This window comes from Myotis nattereri (assembly GCF_964212035.1).
Source record: "Myotis nattereri genome assembly, chromosome: 1".
In the NCBI taxonomy this organism is placed as follows: domain Eukaryota; kingdom Metazoa; phylum Chordata; class Mammalia; order Chiroptera; family Vespertilionidae; genus Myotis; species Myotis nattereri.
The window spans coordinates 178,024,155-178,047,558 of NC_138075.1; the positions used below are offsets into that span (position 1 = coordinate 178,024,155).

At 41.3% G+C, this 23,404-nt stretch overlaps 2 protein-coding genes across 4 annotated transcripts in view; both read left to right on the forward strand.

Annotated features, from left to right (window-relative positions):
- The window catches only part of RASGEF1B (RasGEF domain family member 1B), a 525,540-nt gene that overhangs the window by 172,900 nt on the left and 329,236 nt on the right, over positions 1 to 23,404 (forward strand). For both annotated transcript variants that reach the window (XM_081095426.1, XM_081095427.1), the window contains exon 3: positions 7,351 to 7,404. In XM_081095426.1, the coding sequence (XP_080951552.1) occupies positions 7,351 to 7,404 (54 nt within the window). The remainder of the gene's footprint in view (positions 1 to 7,350; positions 7,405 to 23,404) is intronic.
- LOC308522222 (succinate dehydrogenase [ubiquinone] iron-sulfur subunit, mitochondrial-like) overlaps positions 1 to 23,404 on the forward strand; it is a 409,251-nt gene that overhangs the window by 172,853 nt on the left and 212,994 nt on the right. For both annotated transcript variants that reach the window (XM_081095482.1, XM_081095483.1), the window contains one exon: positions 7,351 to 7,404. The gene's annotated coding sequence lies outside the window, so the exon portion shown is untranslated. The remainder of the gene's footprint in view (positions 1 to 7,350; positions 7,405 to 23,404) is intronic.

Genomic DNA, 23,404 nt, shown 5'->3' on the forward strand with positions numbered 1-23,404 from the left:
ATCTCCTGAATCAGAACTTCTAGGGCAGTGGTTCTCAACCTTGGCTGCACATTAGAATCACCTGGGAATCTTTTTAAAATCCTGATTTCTGGGCCTCATCCTCCAGAAATTCTGTTTCTTTTTTATGGGGTGGGGCCACAACATTAGTAACAAAGAAACAGAATTTCCGGAGGATGAGGCCCAGAAATCAGGATTTTAAAAAGATTCCCAGATGATTCTAATGTGCAGCCAAGGTTGAGAACCACTGCTCTAGGGTTTTATTAAGACTCCCAGGTGATTCTTATGCCACCAATGGTTGAGATCTATTGACTTAGAGTTATGCTCACCTGGATATGTGTAGGTTCTGATTTTGCTGATTTTTTGTACTTGGCCTTCCTTTCAGACATGGGAGTGATTCTGAAAGACACAAACATGTGTACTTAAGATGGAGTTGTCATTTGACTTTCTACAACATGCCATTTTCAACATTGACATAGACTCTAGGATTGCAGGTCCTTGAAGCACGGCCTTTGTTAAACACAAACTTGTTGGAGATTATGGTGGGGGTCCAGAGAGGGGGTTTGAAGGTGCTCCTACTTAAGTGGGATATTAACAGTTGAATGAAATGACTGGTTCAGGCTTTCATCTTCCTCACATGAGTGTCTACCAATTAGTGAGTCTGAGGCTCACCCCCTTGTGCCCTCCCAGGTCTCAGAATAAGTGAGGTACCCTATTGCACACCCTGTCCTTTCCCATCCTGCCTCTGGATTGCAGCTATGCCGTCACTGTTATGACAGACAGGTGGATGGTAGTTACTTGGGTAAAGTGAAACCCAGAGCTGTAAACTTAATTAAGGTAGAAGAGGGAAAGTGGTGGGAAAACATTAAGGAAATCACGGTGCTGTCATTTTGATCCACACGGGCAGGGGTACATGGGAGGTGTTCAATAAGAATTTATTGAGTAAGTGAATGAGGAATGAATTTCATGTTTGGGGAGCTAATCTGGTTCATAGGTCGATGCTCAACCACCCAGCCATGCCGGTGGCTCATAACTTATGGGAATCTATCTTATCCCAAATGAACAGGCATTATGCCTTGATCGAGTGAACTATTAGATATGTTTAGTTTTAAATGCAGACATAAATAGATTTGATCTTTCCATGGCTCAAATTTCCTCCCATCAGCTTTCCCTTAATTATCCACAAGTGTTCCAAACCTTCATTAGCTAAATAGGATGCAGATGATGGTCATTAGTCTGGGATATAAATCCTGCTGGCATATTCAATGGCTTTTCACTTGGTTAATTGAAATTTTCAGTATTCATGGGCTACAAGAAAACACTGTAATTTTATCATTTATTCCAGGCTATAATTTTTTTTCCTTTAGCTGGTTGTATTTTATAACTATGCAGTTAAAATAAATAAATATGAATGGCATATTTTGCCTGGAGGGCTACCACTATTTTCAGTGTACATGTATCAATACTAATCTACTAAATATGAAGACCAAATGGAAATTCATGCTAGAAATCCTAAAATTGGCTGACTAAAATGTCTGTGAGAGCATCCAAGTAGTATGCACTTTTGGGAGCCATTGATTCAAGTGTAAGAGACTTTCAAATTGTTAGTAATATGAGTAGGCCTAGTTGTGACACCCATCAAGGAGTAAGAAATCATCCAGTGTGTCTGTGGGGTGCAAATTGCAGGTATCAAATGAAGATGCTTTATGCGGCATCAGTCCTTTACAGGGTTCATAGCTTTCAATGGAATTCGACCATTTATCAAAACTAGCTGGCCTCTGTTTGGTGGAATCTGGCTGAGAACAAAACGCGCGCGCGCGCACACACACACACACACACACACACACACACAAAGGCACTGATGTTTGACATAAAATGTCATTACACTACCATCCATCGCAGATATTTAGTTTCTGAATTCCTTAATTTTTATAATCTAATACTCAATGCTGTTCTCTTCTTTTGCACCTGACTTTGTTCCAATTTAATCATGTCACATGTTTGCTGGTTTTAAAATATAAATCTTAGTTATAGACATTCCATGGCAGAAATTGGCTCAGCAGAGATAGACTATATCTATTTCAGTTTTTTTAAACCTAATTTAGCGGGAATACAATAACACTGTAATAACTCTCAGAGGTATACTCTCCCTTAAAAAGGAGTATAGAACATATGGAGTCTCTTTTCAGTGTTCAGTCACTTTGCAAAACATTCCCGCCCGTGAGACTCGGATAAGCAGCCGCCCTGCCAGAAGTTTCTTCCCATGGGCTGGACTGGATAAACCCTCCATCACTGCTCCTCCATGTGGGTTCTCTGACCAAGGCCTTATAGTTGTTATTTCAAGTCACTCTTCCTTCTGGGTTGCTATGGCCTTTCTGCCCATTGGAATGTCTCTGCACATGGCTGTTAGTGGTAATTGGACGAAGACATGTTTAGCACCTCAGTTTTCTGAATTAACCATAATTTGTGTGTCTCAAAGTCAGATGGAAAGACATCTTATCAGCCATGCTTTTGTGGGTCACCTGTAAAACTCTCTGCCTCTGTAGATAATCAAGAGCAGACCGTGTTATCTAGTCAAATATTCCTCCTCAGAGGATGGAGAAGAGAAGTTGGCAGTACACACACTGATTTCCAAACCATGTACCTGATAGTATCAGGCACATTTTCTCCAAATTAGCCAGAGCTATTATAACCTAAAAGGAAATGCATATGGGTTTCCTTGTTTCATAATGAAAAATTCAAGACCTCGAGGCCAGCAATCCATCATAAGCCCACAAGCAGGTCTATTATGAAGTGACAAGAATTAAACACCTAGACTCCTGAGCAAGTGGTCCATTTGTTTATCTGCCCAACAACTCTATCATAAAAGGCCAGCAAAACTGTAAGCTCTAATAAGGGGTCACCATTCAACTGAGTAAGTTTGCCATAGCCAGTATCTGTCCTTAGCAAAAGTATATCAAAGTAAAATATATTAATTGTGGACACAGCAATGCACCACACCGATCTCCCTGTTGCTAGGCTGCCCTGTGCTATCAGTCCTCTTAGGGAATTGCCGTTGGCTGAAAAGAATCATTTTGTTTGTGGTGATGCCCCCTTCCCAGGGCAGCTCTTCCCCTCATCCCACATGGGTCAGGTCGGTCCCATCTTTAGATCTCCCCATTTGGTTGGCTGAGACCTTTGCTGAATTTACACCACGGCCCAACGTCTCCCTCTGCTCAGACCTGCTCCCTTCCCCTTCCTTCTACAAGTGGAGATCCCAACAGCACTCTCTACTGAACCTCCTGCACGCTCACCTCCATCTCACAGTCTGCATTTTAGGGAGTCTAACCTGCCATCTGTGCCTTTAGACCTATTCCCATCACCAGTGAGTATCCAATGTCTTCATGATGTAAGTCTTCATTTCCTGTTAAGTCTGTGTTTGAAATTATTATTTTTTAAAATATCTCTTGTAGGAAAGGATCTGATAAACTCATTCCTTCTAAGGTGTAATAGACCAACGGATTATAAGACACGAAGTGTTCAATTTCCCCCTTTTCACCCTAGCATCTCTCGAGGGTTTGTCTATTATGACTGAAAGCCTTATGCTAAAAACTGAGCTCTAGTAAGTGAATTTCAGGCATCAGTGCATAAATGAAAAACAGCGGGGCCCCACCTTGCTAGGTTCATTTTGGGAAATCGCTACAGGGGTCCAAGCACAATACTGGTCACCCCATGCTGGCCACCCTGCCAACAGGGTTACAAGTCAGCGCGCTACAAAAGCCCTTGTGCGTCATCACGCTGGCGCTCCTGTGACAAATGCAGCATCCTGCAACTTTGGTGGAGGGGACTCATGAGGAGTTTCCTCTTTAGTAGAAAAATATTGATGCAACAATCAAGGTCACAGCATGGGTAAGTTGCCATGCTTTGAGTCTTTCATTTTCAGTAATTAAAGTGAACATGTTATGGAAGGTTGAGAAAGCCCACCCGAAGCCATTTACAATAGCTGCAATTAGGGAATGGAATGCCGCTTAGTCTTTAGACAGGAACGGAATGAGACTGACCAAGCGTCTAAGTAAAATCCCTTTAGAAAATGGCCAAATTAAGGAGACGGACTCTCAGTGACCCGTGCCATATGTACGTACCTCTTTCACACTCCTTCCGGGTGCTGAGAGTTCACCATACATTTGTCCTTTTGCTCAAGGGTTTCTTTTCTACAAATGTAACATTTAGAGCTAATTGTATTAATTTTGTTCAGGAAGGCCAATTTCACCCATCTCTGGCTCTCATTTCGCCTGCCTTGTGTTTCTCCGGTTACCTGACGCTGTTCTTGAAGGTTGAATGGCATTGTTTAATTTCAAAGATCATTTCCCTGGGTTTATAGCACTAGTGTCCGTCTTTTTCAGACACGTTAGTTAATTTACTCTCCCCAGTGGTGTGTCTGAAGCTTAAAAATGCATTCAGTCTCTCCAGTTGCCCGCACACAGTGTTCAATAGCTGGAATCTGGGTCCTCCTCAGGTCTTGACTTCCATTTAGGACTGAGAATGAGATTTGAAATCATGGACAAGAAGAGAAATTCCAGGAACAAAAAAAATGTTGCACTAGCCAGGGAATTAGAATAATTTCTGTAACTAGCTCCTTTAGAGTTTAGACCCATTGTCCTCAACTAGGGGTAATTTTTCACCACCCCCCCCCCCGAAGGACAATTGGCAATGTCTGGGGACATTTTTGGTTGTCACAACTGACATGGGGAGGGGTACATTTTACTGGCATCTGGTGGGTAGAGGCCAGAGATGTTGCAAAACATCCTACAATGCATAACACAGCATGCATGCCCCCATCACCCTCCACAACAGAGAATTATCTAGTTCAAAATGTTCATAGGCCCAACATTGAAAAATTGATTTAGCCAAACCAAGTGGATAATAGATAATGGACATATGCTAAATAGAAAGAAAATGTATTTTGCTATCATTCAGGAGTTTTATTTCTCTCCTTTGGCTTTACTTACTACATGTGAGGCTGCGTTTTCAGCATTATGCTTCCCAGACAGTGTTTTGGGATAAGGAGTACAGTTTTGCCTATGCCTTCTTTTTTGGCGTCCATTCAATGTATATTAATTGGATACCTTCTTTGTCTCAGACACTGGGCTAGGTAATGGGGCCACAGCAGTGACCAAGTCTTGTTAGGACTTTACCTCCCTGGAGCAGAAATCTGAGAGTGAGCAGAGGGTCCCCATGCCAGGATGCTCAGGTATACAAATGTGTCAAGATGATGAAGGTCATGAGGAAGGTATTTGATTGAAAGATTGCAGGTGGGGTTCTCACTATAGCATGTGAGAGCTGCTTCCTTTGGCTTTTCTCTTTCTCATTAGTGGTATAATCTTTGAACAGCAAGCAAAGGTATCTTCCCTTGCATCCCCAAGGAACACAGAAATGAGAGAAACGAAGGCAAACCGGGCAGCAGCATAGATAAACATGGCATGGAACTCCAGGACTATGCTTGGTCCTGCCAACACAGGCTGCTGTTTGTCAGGGTTGAAATTAGATCAATGGGACAGGCTATGATAAGAAGAATGAATCATGTGCCCTCATTCTTTGAGAAAAGATGGCTGTTTCTTTATGGGAGTCCTTTTCTTCCTTTTCTTGGTAATTCTGATGTCTGTTTTTATGAACCTTTCCTCCCTTCTGACTTTTGCTTTTTCTCTTTTCTTCCAACACCAAAATACTTCCCTCTTCCCAGTTTTCCCCTTTTAATTCAAACTTTCTAAATAACATGTATTTCTTCCCTCACAAACAAAATAAAAACACAAAAACTGCCAGCAAACCAAATTTAAGGATCACACCCAACCTAAATCTTAAACTTATTTTTTCTTCATTAAAGATACTTTGTGTGTGTGTGTGTGTGTGTGTGTGTGTATCCACATCTGTGTCTTCTGTCCTTTAATACTGCATATTATTTTGGGGCAGATCATGTGTTGGCTCAGATTCTTAACTTTCCCTAGTGCTTGTCCCAAAACAAAATAAAACTCTAGGTGAGGTGGTAAATATTTTTATGATATATGAGGAGAGCATAGGAGAAAGTTTACATACATTAGATCTTAAAGCCTTACCAAAGTCTGTATTTATTATACATTTCTTTTAGTTCTTTTGACCCTATTCAACCAAAATAAAATTATCAGTATATGTGTATATATATATATTATATATTATATCTATCTATCTATCTATCTATCTATCTATCTATCTATCTATCTACCTTTTTATCTAAAGATACTTATTGCAGCAAAGAAAACCAACACAAAAGAATCAAAACCTGGAAATCACTAAATATCAATCAATAAAGGAAAGCCTACATAAAGTATGGGGTATCTATATTATGGAATGTTACATAGCTATTGAGAATAATGAGTCAGTCTATATGAACTGACTTGGGAAGATGTTGATAATATAGTCTTAGTAGGATGGTGTGATCTCAAGAAAGAAAATTCTATATTGCATATGTAATATAATAAATATAATTAACATGTAACTCATGTGAGTGTAGAGAAAGTGTGGAAAGATGAACACAAATTGTTATTATTGGTTACCTCAGGAGGATAGGTTAGAATGGGGATTAACTCATTAAGAATACATATTAGTTTTATAATTAATGAAAAAGATTTACTGAAACAAAAAAAAGCAACTACTATGTATGTGGCTGACCATAGCCACTTGAACACTTCATAGGATAACCCAAAAGTAACAAACTTGTAAATTTCAACTGGCCTTGAATGTTTAAGTGCCTTTCTAGTAGTTCATGAGTTCAAGAAAATAGATACACAAATATGTCAATCACTGGGATGATGAAGTGCTAAAGAAAGAGGAGATGAGATGCAAGCCTGTACGGTACTGCTGTTCAGAGTCACAAACCTCATGAATGGAGAGAAGCTCCATTCATCACCCAGCTCATAAAAGTTATCATTTGAAAGATTTTTGGCATTTGACATTTTGGACATATCTCTTCAAGATAAAGAGACAGTACCATGTGTGGTTGAGAAGGTGGGTTTTGGAGTCAGACAACTTGTCTTTGAGTTCTGGTCTATTTCTGAGGTGTATGATCTTTGGCAACCTAAATGTGCTACAATTAACTTGTTTGTGAAATGAATATAAATAAGAATCTTTATTTCACTGGGTCATTGTTGCCTATAATAAATGTTCCAGTTGGGGGTGTGTGCGTGGCACCAGGAGCAGTGAAAGGCAGACACTTTTTAAATTCCAGAGAAAGCAGTGGGGTTCCAGGAAGTGGTACCCACTTTGATTAGAGATGCACAGGTCTGGGCCAATATCATTACACTCCGACGCTTCTAATGTGTCTCCCACCTTCCTGTTTTGCAGACCACCGTTTTCAGCACATTGGGCACTGAGAAGTCCTTATCTGACTGCAAAAAGGTAAGTCAGCCTCTAAGAATTTCAGCCTGCTGTCAGAGTTCTAAAGGCGTCAGGGTTGATGACACTCATTTGAAAAGCAATGGTATCAATGAGAATGTTCTGATGACACATTGTAGCCTTCTTTCTTCAGAGATGGAAATTTGAATGGTTCTCTTTAAGGAAGTGGAAAACTCTGTTATCATTTGACAGCATTTTTTAAATAGAGAAGCCCTGATTCAATATATTTCTATCTCGCTATTATTTGACATTTTATTCTGCTAGATGAGCCTCAAGGGAGTCCAGAGCAGGCTGCATTGCAGGCATCTACATCTTTGTTTGCAAATTTAAATCTAATGAACTTAATACCCAATACAATATAAAAATGATTTTGTATTGCAAAAGAAAGCTGATTGTATAGCATAAAATCTGGTTTGGATTCACCACTATCAAGTTTAAGAAGCTGTCATGCTTTGCAAAAGGATTAGCCTCCCTGGCGTCTGATGGAAGACACCCCTGTAATGGATCACGTCTCAAGACTGCCTGCCACAGTAGTAGCAGCGTGTCTAATTCCTGGCCATTGCTGTCCAGGGGGCACTTTTATCCGCCTCTTTAATCTCAGGTTTAACTAGATCTTCTCCTTCTTGAGGGGAAAGAAGTGATTTCACAGTCCAAACAACTCAAATAAATTCTTTGACGCCATCTATTGATATGGAAAACCAGATGCATAATGAGTTGATTAGTGCCTCATATTTTAGTTACTTGGCATTTCTTAGGATTTTATACCATGACATTGTTTGCTGTGCTGTTTCCATTTCTGAATTTTCTTGATATGGAAATACATAGCAGAGATAATCATCTTTAGTGGTGTGAGTGCCCACTGTTCTGAATGCCACCCATTTCATTACCTTGATAGTTTTTTAATTGCCCATTAGATCTCCATCTTAATTGAGTTCTGCTGAGTTTGTCTTGTTCTCTGCTTCCTTAGAGTGAGGTCCATGGAATGCTCTTAAAATTATAGACTTTTGAGAAAGGAGGGACTTTAGGGGTTCTCTAGTCTCACTTTTCCCAGAGTGTTACTGCCATTGATATCATTTATAGGTGGACTTCTAGCCTCTACCTGGATATTCTGTTGATAGGGAACTTTATGAGCCTAACGGTTCACTAGTGAGACAGTGTGAGAGAGTTCTTCATTTTATGGAGTCAATATCTGCCTCCTTTTGATTTTTGCCTAGTTATTTACATATAAAGTCTGTTAAATGTTTCTTCTGAATCTTCCCCCCTCCTCATCACTAGGCTAATGCTTTTCCTTCTTTATTTCTGTTAGGACACTTATATGATTGACTCCCAAAAGCATGGATTATTGGGATCTGGCTGTTGTTTTTGAAATCTGGTTCTGCCACTTACTACTTACGTGACCTTGGGTTGGTTACATAACTGTTCCGTGCCTCACTTTTTCTGAAAAAGTTGTTGTCAGTATTATAGATGTCCCTCATTCCCCTGCCCCCCTCCCTGTTTGTCCCTTCCCACCCAATCCCCGCCCTACCACAGGACTTCCCCACACTATTGTCTGTGCCCATGGGTTGTGCATATATGATCTTTGGCTAATCCCATCCTGACCCTTCCATCCCCCTTCCCACTGAGATCTGTTATTCTGTTCCATGCATCATACCGCTGGGCCTGTTTTGTTGGTTAGTTTATTTGTTCATTAGATTCCACATGTAAGTGAGATAATGTGATACTTGTCTTTCTCTAACTGGCTTATTTTGCATAGCATAAGCGTCTCCAGGTCTGTCTATGCTGTGGCAAGGTTTAAGAGCGCCTTCATTTTTGCAGCTGCATAGTATTCCCGTATGTAACTATACCATAGCTTTTTAATCCACTCACCTACTGGTGGGCACTGGGGCTGTTTCAGATCTTAGCTATTGTTAATAATGCTGCTATGGACATAGGGGTGCATATATATATATATATATATTTATTGGCGTGTCAGGTTTCTTAGAATATATTCCTAGAAGTGAGATCACTGGGTCAAACAGCAGTTGGATACCAAAACCATTGCTTTTAGTGTTTTGCCATCTTCTTCTGCCATTGGATTCTAGCTGCTAACTTATGGGTCTAGTTTTCCCCTAAAAAGTCAGCTCTTAGAGGGAAGGAACAATGGCTGATTCAGTTAGGAATAATAAAATAATATCCCACGGGTAGTAAGAACGCAATTAAGATTTATTTAATAAATGGATTTGCTATATACATGATTGTTCATTAGTGTGATATCATTTTGAGACCATTTTATTCTAAAAAGCACTGTTTTTCTTTTTCATAGTTGTTGAAAAAAGAATATTGATTTTCAGGTTTTATTTATCACGGTAATTTCTACACTAAAATAAAATGTTAATGGCTAGCTGGTATTGGGGAGGGGTGGGGATTTAAGTGTTTAGCCAAAGACAGCAAGTATCTCAAGGCCTACTACCTAAACACCACCTTACACAGTTGTAAGATCACCTGTTCCTATTTTCTGCCAAAGACCAACCAGTTCACTCCTTAATTTGGAAAGCCTCAAAACATCTAGGGGATATACATGCATTCATTCATTCATGATTATTTATTGAGTGCCTCCTATTGCAAGGAAATTGTTATTGTTAATATGTTATAGAGCAGTGGTTCTCAACCTGTGGGTTGCGACCCCTTTGGGGGTCGAACGACCCTTTCACAGGGGTCGCCTAAATACATCCTGCATATCAGATATTTACATTACGATTCATAACAGTAGCAAAATTACAGTTATGAAGTAGCAACGAAAATAATTTTATGGGTGGGGGTCACCACAACATGAGGAACTGTATTAAAGGGTCATGGCATTAGGAAGGTTGAGAACCACTGTTATAGAGGAAAAACAAATATGCCAAGACTTGAAATGGCTTACTCTAGGGACATATTAACTCAGAAAGGCTCTTGGAGGGTAGACCTAGTTCATATCTTCTGATTTTCTTCCTCTGTGACCTCTCCAGCCCACACTATTGAACTAGAGTTGACACATGGTAGGTGTGTACTGGGTGGATGAGCAGCAGAGAATGAGCCTCAGCATGCTCCACGGCACCTCCTGCCACCTGTTTTATGTTCGTTGATATTTATATCTTTTTGTATCTTGATACTTTTCCATTTCTCAGTGCAAGCTATTTGCACCCGGATACGTTGACTCAGTAATTTTCCTGTAGGGATATTCCGACATAGCACTATTGCACTTCCAGCATTTTAATTTAAAGGTAATGTGCAAAACAGATATTCTCACCTCTTCCCTGTCCTCGCCCTGACCCTGACTCCCACCCCAGGGGCATAGGCCAGAGATAGGCCAGGGGTGATGGACAGCTGAGGGTGATGGATGGGGTGAGGGTCAGGGATAAGATGAATCCCAGGGATGGGTTAAAGGTTAGAGATTTGTTTCACAAATTACTTGGAAATGAAAAGCAGTGGTTTTTCAGTTTGCCATCAAAATGCTCTGTTTTACCCTGTTGTAACTTCCACCTCCATATGGTAACCTGGAGTCCCATCCAGAATCCTTGCCTATAGCCTCAGAAATAGGTTCCTCAGGTTGGAGAGTTTATTGAAAAAATTCAGCTATCATTAGTTTATTGAACTTTTTTAGGGGGCAGGGAAACAGCTGTTTCTCTCTCTCTCTCTCTCTCTCTCTCTCTCTCTCTCTCTCTCTCTCTCTCTGTGTTTGTGTGTCTGTGTGTCGCTCTCTGTTCTCCCTGGACTTCTGAGATCTTAACCCATACAAATGACAACTTTAAAAAATAGGGTATTTAGGAAATGTATCCCTATCATCTAAAAAGTATTGGTTTTATAATATGTGGGAACCTGAAGGAAATCCATCTGTTGGCAGCTGTAACTTGTGGTCGTGTTCACTTCTTTCTATTCTATCCAACCCTTGGCTTTGACTTGTGCCTCTCCACACCAGTGATGTATGAGTGGGCACAGCACAGGCCCATATCGTCTCTTAGCCTAGCACATGATGTTTTTATTTTTAATAGACATAAGTCTTCATTCACGTAGACAAGGTAATTTTCCTTCAGGAAAAGATAATTAAGAATATAGAATGTAATGAGCTACTAGAAGATTCAAATTTTTCATCAGTGTTGATGAATAGGTTCTTGGGAAAACTCAGCCCAAGATAGTATATCAGTAGTTAAAATATTTACTCACAGTTGGTTCCTCAGCCTTTTGAAACTATATCATATCTGTCTTCCTCTTTTTAAGACTAATACTTAATGTCTAGACTGCGCTCATTGACCTCCACGAAGCTGGCTGGGCAGATTCCCAGGACTCTCAGCCTCTTGGCAGAATTTCCAGGCTGGTAGGTCATGGTGACTTCTTCCCATGACCTGAGAAAGGGTACAAAGTCCAAATCAACCCAGTCAGCATTGAGGAAATTCCTCAGTTCCCCCAGAAGGACAGAATCCCATGTTCTGGAGCAGTCACAGAAAAGGGTATCATTTCAAGTAAATTCAAATGCTGTTTGCTTTCTAAATAGATTTTTTGGAAGCTATGAAGGTTCATTTTTGGCAGAGAGCTGTTTTTGCTGACTTGCTATAGGGCTCTCTGCTGGATAAAGGATGCTATATACTCATTGCAAAGTTATATCTTTTTTCATGTGTGCCAACACAGACCACTAATTTATGGGAAGGAAAGTTGTATCACTTTGAACAGAGGAAAAGCACTGCAGCCTGTCCTCTCTCTCTCTTTCCCTTCTTCCCTCCTTTCCTCTCTCCCTCCCTCCTTCCCTCCCCTTCCCCTTGTCCTCTCTCCGTCCCTCTATCTTCTCCTATTATTCTCCCCCAGCAAAGAAAGAGCTCTTAGCACTCATTTGCAATGTTTGAGATAAGGATGGATGGTTTTGGATTCTATGCCCTCTTCTTTCAGCTTTTATTGCCCTGTTTTGGTTTTTCTCATTGCATTTTCCAATCCCACTCTCCTGAGAGGCAGTATGGTTAAGAGCACAAGCTCTGGAGACTGGTTGCAGGGACTGGAGTCCCAGTTCCACCGCCCATGAGCTCTACAATTTTGCCTAGATTGCTTAGCTTCTCTGGGCCTCATTTGTCTCACGTATAAAATGAGACAATAATGGCACTGGCCTATGGAATTGCTGTGAGAACTGAATAGGCGGATCCATGTAAACTTCTTAGAACAACGTCTCAGTGAGAGATGTTCCTTTATAATTCTACCCTGGGCAGATAGAGACTAATTTGAGCCTTGGTGCTTTGAGTCCCACTTTATCTCTTTGCTCTCAAAGAGCAACAATATTAACAATATTCAGGAAAGCACACCAGTGGACTTGAGCTGGCATCAGTATTTAGAGAAAACTAAACTCTAGTTTCACTGGAGAAATATGTTTGTATAGGTCTCTAATTCTTAGTAATTCTCAATTATAACAATTACAATGCACTCAAGTTCAATCCTGGGACAGGTTCCAGCTCTGTAGAAGCAAAGCATTGCTTAATAAATGAAACATAAAACCTTCCTAGTAGTAAAATGAGCGTACTTTTCTGTGTCTTAACAGAAAGTACCTGGCATAATTTTAAGCACATAGTAGACATTTAATTATGCTTGTTAATTCATAAGCTTGGGGCTAGTATTATTGTTCCTCCAAAGCACTCCAGAAGGAGGCTTGAGGTGGGAAAGGCAGGGAGTGGAAGAGACTACTCTAGTTATGTTTTCTTATGCCAGCACCTAGAACATTCTCAGGTAGGTAAAAATACCTTATTCCATTCTTGGAGGTACAGAATATAAAATATTTCTGTCCCTCAAATAAACATATAATCATTGCCTTTTCTAAATGTAAATATTGGCCCCGTTTGACCACTAGCATCATCATTTATTAGGTAAATATTCTTTATAAATGGGCCAAAGTCAATACTGTGAGTAGAATGGGCCTGTGGCATTTAGATTCATTGAAGGGAGGCATTTCAATGGGTGGAGGGTTTGGGATGGTAAATACAGAGTCCTATGGAAGTGTGGGCTTCCTCGATTTCAGTGTAGCAGCCATGGGGATAATTGAATAGAGTGAAAAATGGTGATTCCTTTATAATGTTATCACGTTATATCCCTAGCCTAGAAATTTTTTATTCTTAGCCTTGTGATCTTGAAATTTTGCAAGGGAAAGACATACATTCAAATTCAGACTAAATAGTCATGATTTACAGGATTGAAATTGGGTACAGAAAACAGTCTTCTGACCAGAAGAAATGTATTTCCTGTTTTTGTGTGTTCCTATCTTAAGCAAGAATCAAGGAATATATTTTAATCATTTTGTTGTTGTTTAGGTGTAGTTCACAAGCATATGTAGTGGCCTTAATTTAACAGCTGACTAGATATAAACTTTACAGTATAGTAATAGAATCCCAGCAATAACATTACCTCCTGCCTTTTGAGGTGTGGGCATGTCCATGAATAAGGCCTTACTGCTAACTACACCACTGCCAGTGCTAGAGCACCCATTATTCTCTCCCAGCAGCTGCTGAGGTTGTCACTGTCACTTTAAAATAAACAGCACATTGAGATCCACGGTTGTATAATATAGTCATTGTCTGCAGCAGTAACATTGCTAATAGGAAGGAGTTAGTTAAGGGCAAATGTCATGAAAAATGTTGCTCTAATCCCCTTTGAGCTGTAATTATCCCAGCTGCATTTGCATGAAAACAAGGTTCAAGAACATGTCCTTAGTCAATGGTTCATGCATAACTGCCCATGTAATACACATTTTAGGATATATTTGAAACAGTAACAATTAGCAGCAGCGCCCCCTAACATATACACCTGAAAAAAAACTATTTTGAGCTACAAATAAAACATGGATTTTTGCCACAGCAATTCCAGACTGCCAAATAGTGTAATGGGGTAGCAGAACTAAAGGAGTGTTGATGAATCTTGCAAATTATACATGCAAAAGGGGCATTTAAGAATCGTACTTAATATACTGTTTTGGGTTTTTTTTGTTTGTTTGTTTGTTTTTTGCATTTGTGCGTGTATGTGTGTGGGGTAAATACCACAAACTGTACTCTGTCCAGCTGTGTCATCACCACTCTAATTTCACTAGGTTTTTTTTTCAAGTACTTAAGATATTATAGTGAACTTCTGGTAAATTGTGAATTTCCCTTGTGTTTGTAGAGAGTTTTCTTCTTGGCTCCTATATTACTGAGTCTCAAGGACACTACAGCAACTTTTTCTTCTTCCTTTCCTCCTCCTATTTCCTTTCAGATTTTCCAGAATCTTACATAATCAAGACTGGGCTATAGTTATTTAAAAATAGGCTTGTGTGCTCATTCACACATATACACATTTACTTTTACATAATGTGTTCCGAAGGATGAACTTTTGTAGACATAGTTATCTTGTTTTCTTAGTCTACAGAAAAGTGTGGTAGGTCTGAAAGGAAGCATAATAAATAAAAGATGAATCCATATGAAGAATGGAGAAGCGTTCATGAAAATTGGATCTTTGTACTGGCTTACAAATCTTATAAAAGCTAAGTAGTCAGAATACTTAATTCACCTCAATTAACAGTGATCACTCTTGCTATTGTTGCTCAAAATGGGACCAAGTCACTCCACAATTGAGCTAATTGCAACCTCTGATTTAGCTGCATAGCTCTGTGCTTTTCTTTTGTTTTCATAAATGATCTGTACAGGCCAAATAATCTCTCCCCTCTCTCTCCTCCCACATTGATTGTTTTTCTTTATTATTTTAATTCTGCACTCTGATGATTACTGTAATCTCCTGAAGTCATTGCTCAAGCCAACCACTAAATAAGACAGCTGGGGAGCCAGTGTGATGGCTGCATTGCAAGGCCCAGAGCCAGCTCGGAGACACTGCTTGAAGAATTTCATACGCGTTCACCTATTCAACCCTTAGAATAATTCTACTGGTTGTGTTAAAAAATTCAACTGAGTGAAATTTAAAGTCTTACTGGCTTTATTCAACCATTCATGAATTGGGCAGCATCCCAGCTAGCAAATAGGAAGGAGTTCCAGAGGGCTGTGCAAAATGAAAACCCTTTATAGGCAGAAGGGGGTGGGAAATGGAAGTTACTAGCAAAGAGTGAATTGTCTCAGGCAAGGTCACCTTCCAATGCACTAGTGCTGACCATGCAATTCCAGATTTTAGGTTACATTCCTGGGAGAGGTTGAAACTGCAATTAAGTCTTTGCTGATGTGGGGTTTAGCACAAGTGATTCCATTTGGGGCCTGTCTTCTCTCTCTCTCTCTCTCTCTCTCTCTTTTTTTTTTTTTAAATATATTAAATTGATTTTATTACAGAGAGGAAGGGAGAAAGAGAGTTAGAAACATCGATGAGAGAGGAACATCGATCAGCTGCCTCCTGCACATCTCCTACTGGGGATGTGCCCGCAACCCTGGTACATGCCCTTGACCGGAATCGAACCTGGGACCCTTCAGTCCGCAGGCCGATGCTCTATCCACTGAGCCAAACCGGTTTCAGCCTCTTTTTTTTTTTTTTTTTTTTTTTTTTTTAACAGTTGATACCATTGTTTGTCTCATTCTTCATATGAGATGAGTAAGACAGAGAGGCTAAGTGACTTGGGCAAGCTTGTAGAGCTCATGGGTGGTGCAGCTGGGACCCCGGACCCAGAAATCGGGCTCCAGAGCCTGTGCTCGTACCCCTTCACCATACTGCCTCTCAGGAGAGTGGGATGGAAAATGCAATGATAAAAACCAGTGCTGGGCAGTAGAGCTGAAAGGAGAGGGCATGAAATCCAGAGCCACCCATCCTTATCCCAAACATTGCAAATGAGTGCGAAGAGCTCTTTCTGTGCTGGGGCAGTGCCAGGAGGAGAGGAGGGAAGGGGGAAGGTCTGCAGCATCTCTGTTCACCAGTGATACAGCTATACCATCTTATCAACACCTTCCCAATGACCACTCTATTTAAAATTGCCACCTGCTTCTGCTCAAAGAACTTCCAAACTGCCCATTTTTTTCACCTCACATTCTTAGATGCTATGCCATTCATTTATTTTGTATATTAACATCTCTTTTTCCCATCAATAGAATAAGTTCCAAGATGACCGTTTTTTTAAATCTGTTTTATTCACTGATGTTAATTGAGACTTGAACATAGTAGCTCCTCAAAAAAAAAAAAAAAAAAAGCACTTTAAATGAAATACTGGTACTACTATTAACACCACCGCCATCTTCAATCATAGCAAGTAATGATCACAGAGCTTTCAAGCTGGAAGTGACCAGAGATTATATCTGGTATAACTCCTCCTTATGTAAAGGAAGAGACTATGGGTGTACCTCCTCCCCCCTGCCACTGTGTCTTATTGAATTTGTGTCTTGCCTGAGCCTTCAGGAGAATTCACAAGTCCAGGTGCACAGGGTCACAAGCTAAAGTTACAAAAAGCACTGTTAATTTAGCTACTTCTTTTTAAAAATATTTATTAATTGAATTGATTGGGGGGACATTGGTCAACATGAACCTATAGGTTTCAGGTGTGGGTTTCTATGTTACAAGATCTGTGCATTGCACCATGTGCTCATCACCCTAAGTCAAATCTTCTCCTGTCACCTTATATTAGGACCTCCTTCTCCCCCTACTCCCTTCCCTCTAGAAATCACCACACTGCTGTTTGTGTTCATGAGTTTCAGTTTTATATTCCACAATTGAGAGAGATCATATGGTTCTTAGCTTTTTCTGACTGACTTATTTCACTTAGCATAATGTTCTTAAGGTCCATCCATGTTGCAAATGGTGCTATTTCATCCTTTCTTATGGCGAGTAGTATTCTATTGTGTATATGTATCACATCTCCTTTATCCAATCATCTATTGAAGGACACTTTGGTTGTTTCCATATCTTGGTCACAGTGAATAATGCTGCGATGAACATAAGGGTGCATATATCTTTGCGAATACATGTTTCAAAATTTCCAGGTAGATGCCTAGAAGAGGGGTTGCTGGGTCATATATTAACTCTATTCTTAATTTTTTAGGACCTGCCATACTGTTTTCCATAGTGACTGTGCAAGTTTACATTCCCACCAGGGTTCCTTTTCTCCACAACCTCTCCAACCAGTCTTGTTGATGATAGCCATCCTAACAGGTGTGAAGTGGTATCTCATTGTGGTTTTGACTTGCACTTCCCTAGTAACTAGTGAAGTTGAACATCTTTTCATACAGGGTGGCGCAAAAGTAGATTTACAGTTGTGAGTATGCGAAACACAGTATATTCTTATATTATTATTTATTAATATTGTATTATTTTTAATACAAACAACTGTAAACCTAATTTTGCTCCGCCCTGTATATCTGTTGGCCATTTGTATGTCTTCATGAGAGAAGTGTCCAGGTCCTCTGCCCTTTTTTTTTTTAAAGAGAGTGGAAAGGAAGGGGAGCGACACACAGAGAGAAACATCAATGTGAGAGAGACACATCGATTGGTTGCCTCCCTCATGAGCCCTGACCCGAGCTTGCAACTGAGGTACACACCCTTGACCGGAATCAAACCCCAGGGCCCTTCAGTCCTCATGCTGTATCCACTGAACCAAACATGCTAGGGCCTCTGCCCACTTTTTGATTGGATTGTTTGTTTGATAAAGAACTCATCCAACAGCATCAATAACTTTCCGTAAAATTTTTTTCTTCTTTTTTCTCGTTTTCTTCATTTCTCTATTTAGCTTTCTCTGCCTGTCCCTCCCTCCCTCCTTCCCTTCTTTCCTTGACCTAATATTTCAGGTAACAAGGTGTAAGTTATAAATTGTTTCCATCTCCAACCCGCCTTCCCACGGACACACCAAATTTACTCACTTCTTCTTTAGGCCCTGGCTGAGCAGGAGGTTTGGATTTACTCAGACCAAAATAAATATTGAAAGTCTCTTATTTGGATGATAAAAGACAAATGAATCCCTGTCTTGAATGAGCTTCTAGTTCGTTGGTGGCGGCGGCAGGGAAGCATTACTATGCTTGGATAAATCACAACAAGGTGAGTTCTGTAATCACTATAAACAACGCTTGGGTAGCAGAGAAAAGGATGCAGGTAGCCTTCCCTGGGAGAGACGCTAACTCCGTCTACCCTTCCTCTCTACACTCTTACCGCTGCCGTGTGTACATGCACCCCTGGGCTCTCTCACTTGGTGGCCGGGACTATCCGTCTTCCGAGTCAGGGGCTGGGGGATGGTTTAAATCTAGGACTTGCCTGCCCCATGGTAACGAGTGAGATGACTCTAGTGTTGCTAGCATTTTAAGCATTGGCACAGGAGACCGCATGCTCTGGCCTGCTCTGAGGTTGAGCCTAAATGCAATGATCTTTAAAACCACAGACTATGCAGGCTTGCGGAACTGCCTGCGTATGTTGAAAAAGAAGTGGTGCCGCTGGTGTGGAGTTGCAAGATAAGCAGAGAACCCAGCAGATGACTCAGTGGGAGTTTCCCCCAGGGGAAGGATAGAGGAAAAGAGGGTACTGTTCTTTTGGCAAGGGAAACTGGCACTGAACGTGATCATTGCAACCCTGGACGCTTGGCTTTTCCCATTGGGGAGATCAAACGTGGTAAACGCAGAGCTGCACTTCCGAAGCTGAACCTTTGCGAGCTCCAGTCTCCAAGTGAGATGTCAGAACGGCCACTATCCTTGGCGAGAGGAGCCCTTTAATTAATTTCAGCCTTGATCTGGCAGCTTGCCAGGAAAGCACCCGAGTATGGCTGCCTGTGCCCAGGACTGCAGCAGGCCGCTGCCAGTGGCTTGCTGGTCCCCAGAAGCGTGCACCTGTCTCCGTGGGGGAAGACAGGGTTGCCCTGTTCTCCTGGTTAGGGATCTGTTCCCATTTGGCTTCCTTAGAGAGAATTTTTCCGAACAGCCTTTTCTCGGAAGCAGTTCTAGAGGTGGGACAAAGACTGAAAGGGGAGTCCTGCTTTCCCTTTCCGTTTGGAGAGCCCCTGAAGTCAGCATGGGGAGCCAGCAGAAGGTGTCTAACGAAAGGGCGCACTTCTGGCTGAGTCCGAGCTTGTCGTCTTCCGTTAGCTCTGGAAACCCCAAGGTTATCCCTGTGGGAGAAGGTCTGGAGGCCCCTAGTGTCATGGAGGTGATCTGGCATTGTTCTGAGGGCCGTCCCCTGTTATCTCTTCAGGGGTTTTGGACTCAGTTATCAAAAGCTGCGTGTCCAGGTGTCTCAGAGGAAGCATCCTGCAGGTTTGCAAATGTTTTGCGTGCCCTTGTTGTGCTTCGTGAAGCACCTTCTGCTCCTGTTGCCACAGGGGATGCCCTTTGGAAGACTTGTTTCATTTTCTTAGAAGGGGCAGAGATGTGCTGGAGGGCTGAGCTGTGCTGAGGTAGAAGTCCTAAGACTGTAGTGAAAACCTCTGTCTGTGCAACTTCCGGCCCAAATCTACCCACACATCTGGCTTCCTTCTTCTGGTTTTAGTCCTGAGCCCTCATGACCTTGGTGGGGGAAATGTTTTCTCTGGCTCTTTTCTCTATGCTCCTCTTAGCTCACTAAAGTGTTTCTAAAAATCTTTAAGCCTCTAAAGAATGAGATTCTGTACTTTCACACATCAAATGGAGTTATTATTTATTTGCTGGTAAACATAGGCCGCGTGATATGTAGAATATTTATAGCATCAGGTGATGTAATGTCCAGTTTATATGTAACTACCAAATGACTCTGGAGCCAAACTGCCCAAATAAGATGCTGCCTCCAGCACTCATTAACTCTGTGATACGCATAGGGTTACTAAGCCTCTCTGTGCCTCCCTGTCTTCACATTTTTTTGAGAAATCATATGAATCATATATATTTTAATGACTTAGAAAGGTTTGTCTCATTCATAGCAGAAGTCAATAACAAACATTGCACTGTGCTCAAAAGTAGCTCAAAAGCATTTAATACAACATGTTACTATGATAAGTCAGACTGAAATCCAGAGTTAACATGTACTTTGTTTTCAAATTAGAACATACAGAAACATAAACACACAATTAAAATATTGTGTTACTGCCCGGCTGGCATGGCTCAGTGGTTGAGTCTTGACCTTGTACCAAGAGGTCACAGCTCAAATCTAGTCAGGGCCCATGCTCTGGTTTCAGGCTCGATCCCAGTGTGGGGCATGCAGGAGGCAGCAGATCAATGATTCTCTCTCATCACTGATGTTTCTCTCTCTCTCTCCCTCTCCCTTCCTCTCTGAAGTCAATAAAAATATATTAAAAAATACTATGTTACCAAATGCCTCAGTTAGCAAATTGTTTTGCTCCAAGGGAGAAAAGAAAATTTGTCAATATGTGGATTTTGTGTGCTTCTTAAAAGCAACATTTTTGCTACTTTAGTATAACTCCTAAACTATTGATAAAGTAATATTACTAAGTATTAGTATAACACACCATACTAATGATGTGGGAGTGACCAGCTAAAGATATAGTTATTAAAGCCTTAAAAGTAAATGTAAACCTGAGACAAGCCACCAAGAGCAAGGTGGGAAAACAGGTGAAAGGAGAAATTTGGGGAACACTACTATTTAGGGGTCAAACAAAATGAAAGTTGGAAAAGGAGACAAAGCTACCGAGCCAGTAGCTAGGACCAGAGAGTTTGAAGATGCTGAGAACAAAGGAACCAATTGATGCAGCAGTGTCCTGAAGATGGAAAGGAGAGGGCATTAGTCACAGGAGCCGGAGGGTAAATGCAGAAAGTAACCTCAACTATAAGGAGAAACACCTCACGTGCATAGAGAACATTTCAGAATGAACCGATTGGGTGTGGCATTTCTTCATTTTTCCAAATGGAGGTAGTAACAGTGAAGACATTCAACTCACGATCCAGGATCTCATGAGTGTCTTGAGGTCATTTCTGAATTTAGCTTCTCTTGATCTAGAGACAGTTGTACTCCTCCCCCAAATTCCCCCCACCCTCAGCCCCCACCCATGGCAAATGATCCACCCACACACAAGTAGCCCTCGGTGGTGGAACAGAAACAAGAAACCCCATTAATTCCTGCTATTGGAAAGGGGAAGCAGACTCACAGGAGCCTCTGCTTGTGCAATCCTGACCTCCGTGCAGGCGAGCTACCCTCGGGTAGGTCTCACTTCTGTTTCCAGGAGATAATTTCCCAGGCATCTGGCTCTCCCTGGCAGAGGGTTTTCTCTAACGTATCCTCCCTGGCCGGAAGTGAAGATGGCACTACAGACTGTGTCCTCCTTGGGTGAGAAGCTACTGTCTTAAACTACTACCATTGAACAGCCATAGTCCCTTTTAGTCCCAGGCTCTTTAACTTGCTCAAACACTTAGTTTGGGTTTTGCTTATTTGATTCCCAGTTAGTTCCTTGTGTTAACAGGCATGCCCATAATTCTTTTATTTTTTAAGAATTTATATCCCCTGGTTTTTTTTCTCTTTGTTGAAATCACACAGATAGAAAACGCACTGATTTTAAGTATACCGGCTCAATACATTTTGTATTTTCCCACGTGTCCAGCCATATTGAGGTATAGGACTTTTCCAGCATGTAGTTAACTCCTTCATGCCCCCCAGTAAAGTGGCTACTTTTCAGACCTCTATCACCATAGATAAGTTTTGCCTGTTTTTGAACTTTATATGAATGGAATCATACAGTATTTACTCTTTTGTTTGTGGCTTCTTTTGTCCAACGTTGTGACTGTGAGAGTCACCTGTGGTAGTGCATGTAGCAGCAGGTTTTTTTCTTTCTCTCCAGTGTTGTTTGGTATTCCATTGCAAGTACATGCCACAACTTATTAATCTACTTGGCTTTTGGCGCCCTTTTCAGTTGCTTCCACTTTTAGGTTATTGTGAATAACAGTACTGTGGTTATTCTTGTACATTTTTTTTTGGTGGCCACAGCACTTTCATCTGGGCATACATACAGGGGTAGAATTTCTAGGTCATAGGGCATATATATTTATGTTTGACTTTAGTAGCGTCTTCCTAATCTTTCCCAGAGTGGTATATCACTTCTTTTCATAGTCTATAAGAGATAACTTATTCTACTCTAAAGCTCTGGAAGGTTGCAAGCTCTCTACCACTCATAACTTTTGCTCCACTTTCCAGTGTTGTTCACAGGAGTAGGATGAGGAGTCTTTTTGACCGCAGCCCTTGTTGGCATGAGCTAATTCAAATCCTTATGTGCCTCCTCCATTCAGGGGATGGGAAGGCAGAGTCTCCTTAGGGCTCCATGAGGGGCATTGGCCCCCTGGTCCTCTTTCATAGGGTCTTGATTGAGCTGCACCTCCTCAAGGGTCATCATCTACCTCTTGGACTGGTGTCTTCCCTCAACCCTTGAAGGATCACCAGCTCGCCTTGCACGCCCTAGACATCATCCATGAGAGCCTGGAGTCACTCTCCTGGTTGAACAGTGGTTCTAGAACTCCCCTAAGAATACTGTTTACAGGTCTGTGTCCCATTGTTCAGAGACTCCTTGGGGATAACAAAGATGTTCTCTCATCTTTGGAGCTTGTTTCTTATTGGGCTTTAAAGGAACCAGCAGTGGTAACTTTGTGCCCAGGCAGTAACTAAAGCTTTACCTCATCCTCCTCATCCTTCTAGTATTTCATTCCCTGAGGAAATACCGACTAGAGTGATTGTCAGAGCACCCCATCCACCCCTCAGTTTATTCTCATTAAGCACTGGATTGATTGAATTTAGCTCCAAGGTCGAAGAGTCTGAGAAATCCTGGCTAGGATTCTGGCCTTCAGGCCTGTGTAGAGGGTATGGGAATCCTAGGTGGGGAACTGGATGGGGGGAAGGAGCAGGCTGTGCCTGTCTGCCCAGTGACCTCTACTGGATAGTTCACCTGGGTCTCGAAAAAAAAAATGTTGCTTCAGTTTTTGTGTAATATGATTGGGCTGATCTGACTTAAATGCAGAAGGAGTGTACAAATGTGTTCAAGGAAATTCTGAGGAGTGACCTTAAAGGCAGCCTGGTTGAGAGAAAGGTCAGAACCCAGAATCTTGATGCTATGAAACCAGACTAAGTTTATTTCTTCCACTCACTATCCTTTTATTTCTGCTGGATTTTTCCC